The 1986-nt window shown below is 45.8% G+C and overlaps 1 protein-coding gene across 1 annotated transcript; it reads right to left on the bottom strand.

Annotated features, from left to right (window-relative positions):
* Positions 1–310: 310 nt before the first annotated feature.
* Positions 311–1625, bottom strand: LOC104820475. The gene is made up of 2 exons (XM_010550920.1): positions 1544–1625; positions 311–1237 (listed from the first exon to the last, which is right to left on the bottom strand). The coding sequence occupies exon 2, from the start codon at positions 1235–1237 to the stop codon at positions 311–313; it is 927 nt and encodes a 308-aa protein (XP_010549222.1). The 5' UTR covers positions 1544–1625.
* Between the last annotated feature and the right edge of the window lie 361 nt (positions 1626–1986).

The raw sequence follows: 1986 nt of genomic DNA, 5'->3' as shown, positions 1-1986 counted from the left end.
GTGAGATTCAAGTCATGGATTAAATCCAATCGACAATCTCACACGAGTCATCCAGTCACTTGTTCCAAACAAGTACTCATGATCGTGATCCGTATCCAATACACATGATCATCATCATGATCATCCACCACGCCTCATGTTAGTCTTAATTCATCATTGCTCCCACAATGACAAACGACTAAGGAATTTAGGATCGTTCTTAACGATCCATGGATATCATTATTTATCAAATATGCAAAATAAATAATGAACAAATAATGCATTCATCCAATAAATACATCGTATCATACATAGTTCTCATATCGTATGATCATCCTAGAGCATCATATCCATCAATGATGTCTTCTTTGTAGAATATAATCCCCGTGTCTACCCTCCGAGCTATCTTTGTGATGATTCCCCCAACGCATATTTTAACGTCCTTAGCCTTCGTGTTGGCCATGTTGTACAAATGGATTGCTACCCTTGATGCCAAATCCATGGGTGACCATCCCCCTCGCACACATCCATCGAGTGATAGCCCGTCATGAAATTCTTGAAGCGCCAAATAGAGATAACCCATCTCGAGCCTATGGATCTTATCCGGTTCGTCACGAGCAAATATGGAGTTAGACATGAATTGATGGGCGTATCTGATCGCCGGGTGCTGGATCCAAGAAATCTTGTCTGCAGAACTGGAATATTTTTGGATGGCTATTTTCTGCCAGAATTCTTGGAACACGTAGGCGGATGTCGTCGATATGAGCGAGTGTATTCCCTTGGGGACGCCTAGGATGTCCGCAAACTGGGACATGTTGAGCCGCACCCATTTTTTGTTCAACCGAAATTCCATGTAGGCGTCCTCAATGGAATTGTCCTCGGGGAAGTAGCAAGTGTAGGTCGCGAGGAACTCCCGATTGATGCTTCTAAAGATTGGTTCTGGACTTTTGTACAGTCTCTCCCAGCCCAATTTCTCAAAGATGTAGTCTACGTTCGCTTGAATTCCCAGCAGCCGAGTAGTGCGATCACATACGAACTTGCTTCCCCATTGTTTGATCGTGTTTAGATGTCGAGCTTTCGCATAGGCCTCGTCGTGCCTATCAATCTTCACGGGTTTCATCGGTCCCTCTATCAAATCGTCGGTTGGTGCCTCTAAAATCTCAGTGATTGTTCCGGATCGCATATCCCTCTTTTGAGAACCTTCTCGCTTTTGAGAGGAATTGGCATTTTCACTTGTTCGGGTTCTTTTTGGAGCCATCTGCATAGAATACACGGTAGGATTTGGGTCGTACGGGGTTAGGACTGAAAAGTGGAGATTGCGGGATTTGGACAGAGGTTTCGGGCGGGTCGCTCAAAATCCAAGCGGTCGCTCGGTATGCAAGCGACCGCTCGAGCGACCGCCTACTGCTTATCACCACGAAGTTTTTCGGTCGGAATCGAAATTTCCGGTCTAATCTCCCTAAGCCATGCAAATTTCGACTAACCCAAGCATAATATAGCCCTATTTCGACTAGATAAGCCCTAAATCTAAGATTTCGAAAGCAAAAGAAAAGTTAGGGCTTACATTAGAGAGAGAAGAGAGAGTTATCGCGAGAGAGAGAGCTTGCTTCCGGTGGTGGCGGTTTGGCGAGATGACGGACGGCGGTGAGGGCTCGGGTGGTGGTGGCGATTCGACCGAAGGGAGAGGGAGAAGGGAAAGAGAGGGAGAGGAGTGTGTCGACCGAAGGGGGAGTGAGAGGGAGAAGTTTCGATACCCTCTCTCCCTTTTTTTTTCCTCTGTAAATTTTTTTTTCTAACGGGCGGTCGCTCATTTTGTGGGCGACCGCTCGTTCTTTTTTAACACAGACGAGCGGGTCGCCCAAAAATTGAGCGACCGCTCGTTCTCCATGTTTCGGTGCTGAACGAGTTTTTTCTCGCACTCATGATTTATCTGATAAAAGAGGTTGTTACGAGGGGATTTTGGAGGCTTGATTAAGAAAGGGAAAAAGAAATAAAGAGGTTGAAGAA

This window comes from Tarenaya hassleriana, unplaced genomic scaffold, assembly GCF_000463585.1.
Source record: "Tarenaya hassleriana unplaced genomic scaffold, ASM46358v1 Cleome304, whole genome shotgun sequence".
NCBI lineage: Eukaryota > Viridiplantae > Streptophyta > Magnoliopsida > Brassicales > Cleomaceae > Tarenaya > Tarenaya hassleriana.
Note: the sequence above shows the minus strand (reverse complement) of the source record. Positions and strands in the feature narration are given on the sequence as shown.

Excerpts from the sequence above, each read along its gene's own strand:
- LOC104820475 (XM_010550920.1), bottom strand. The coding sequence starts at position 1,237 with ATGGCTCCAAAAAGAACCCGAACAAGTGAAAATGCCAATTCCTCTCAA.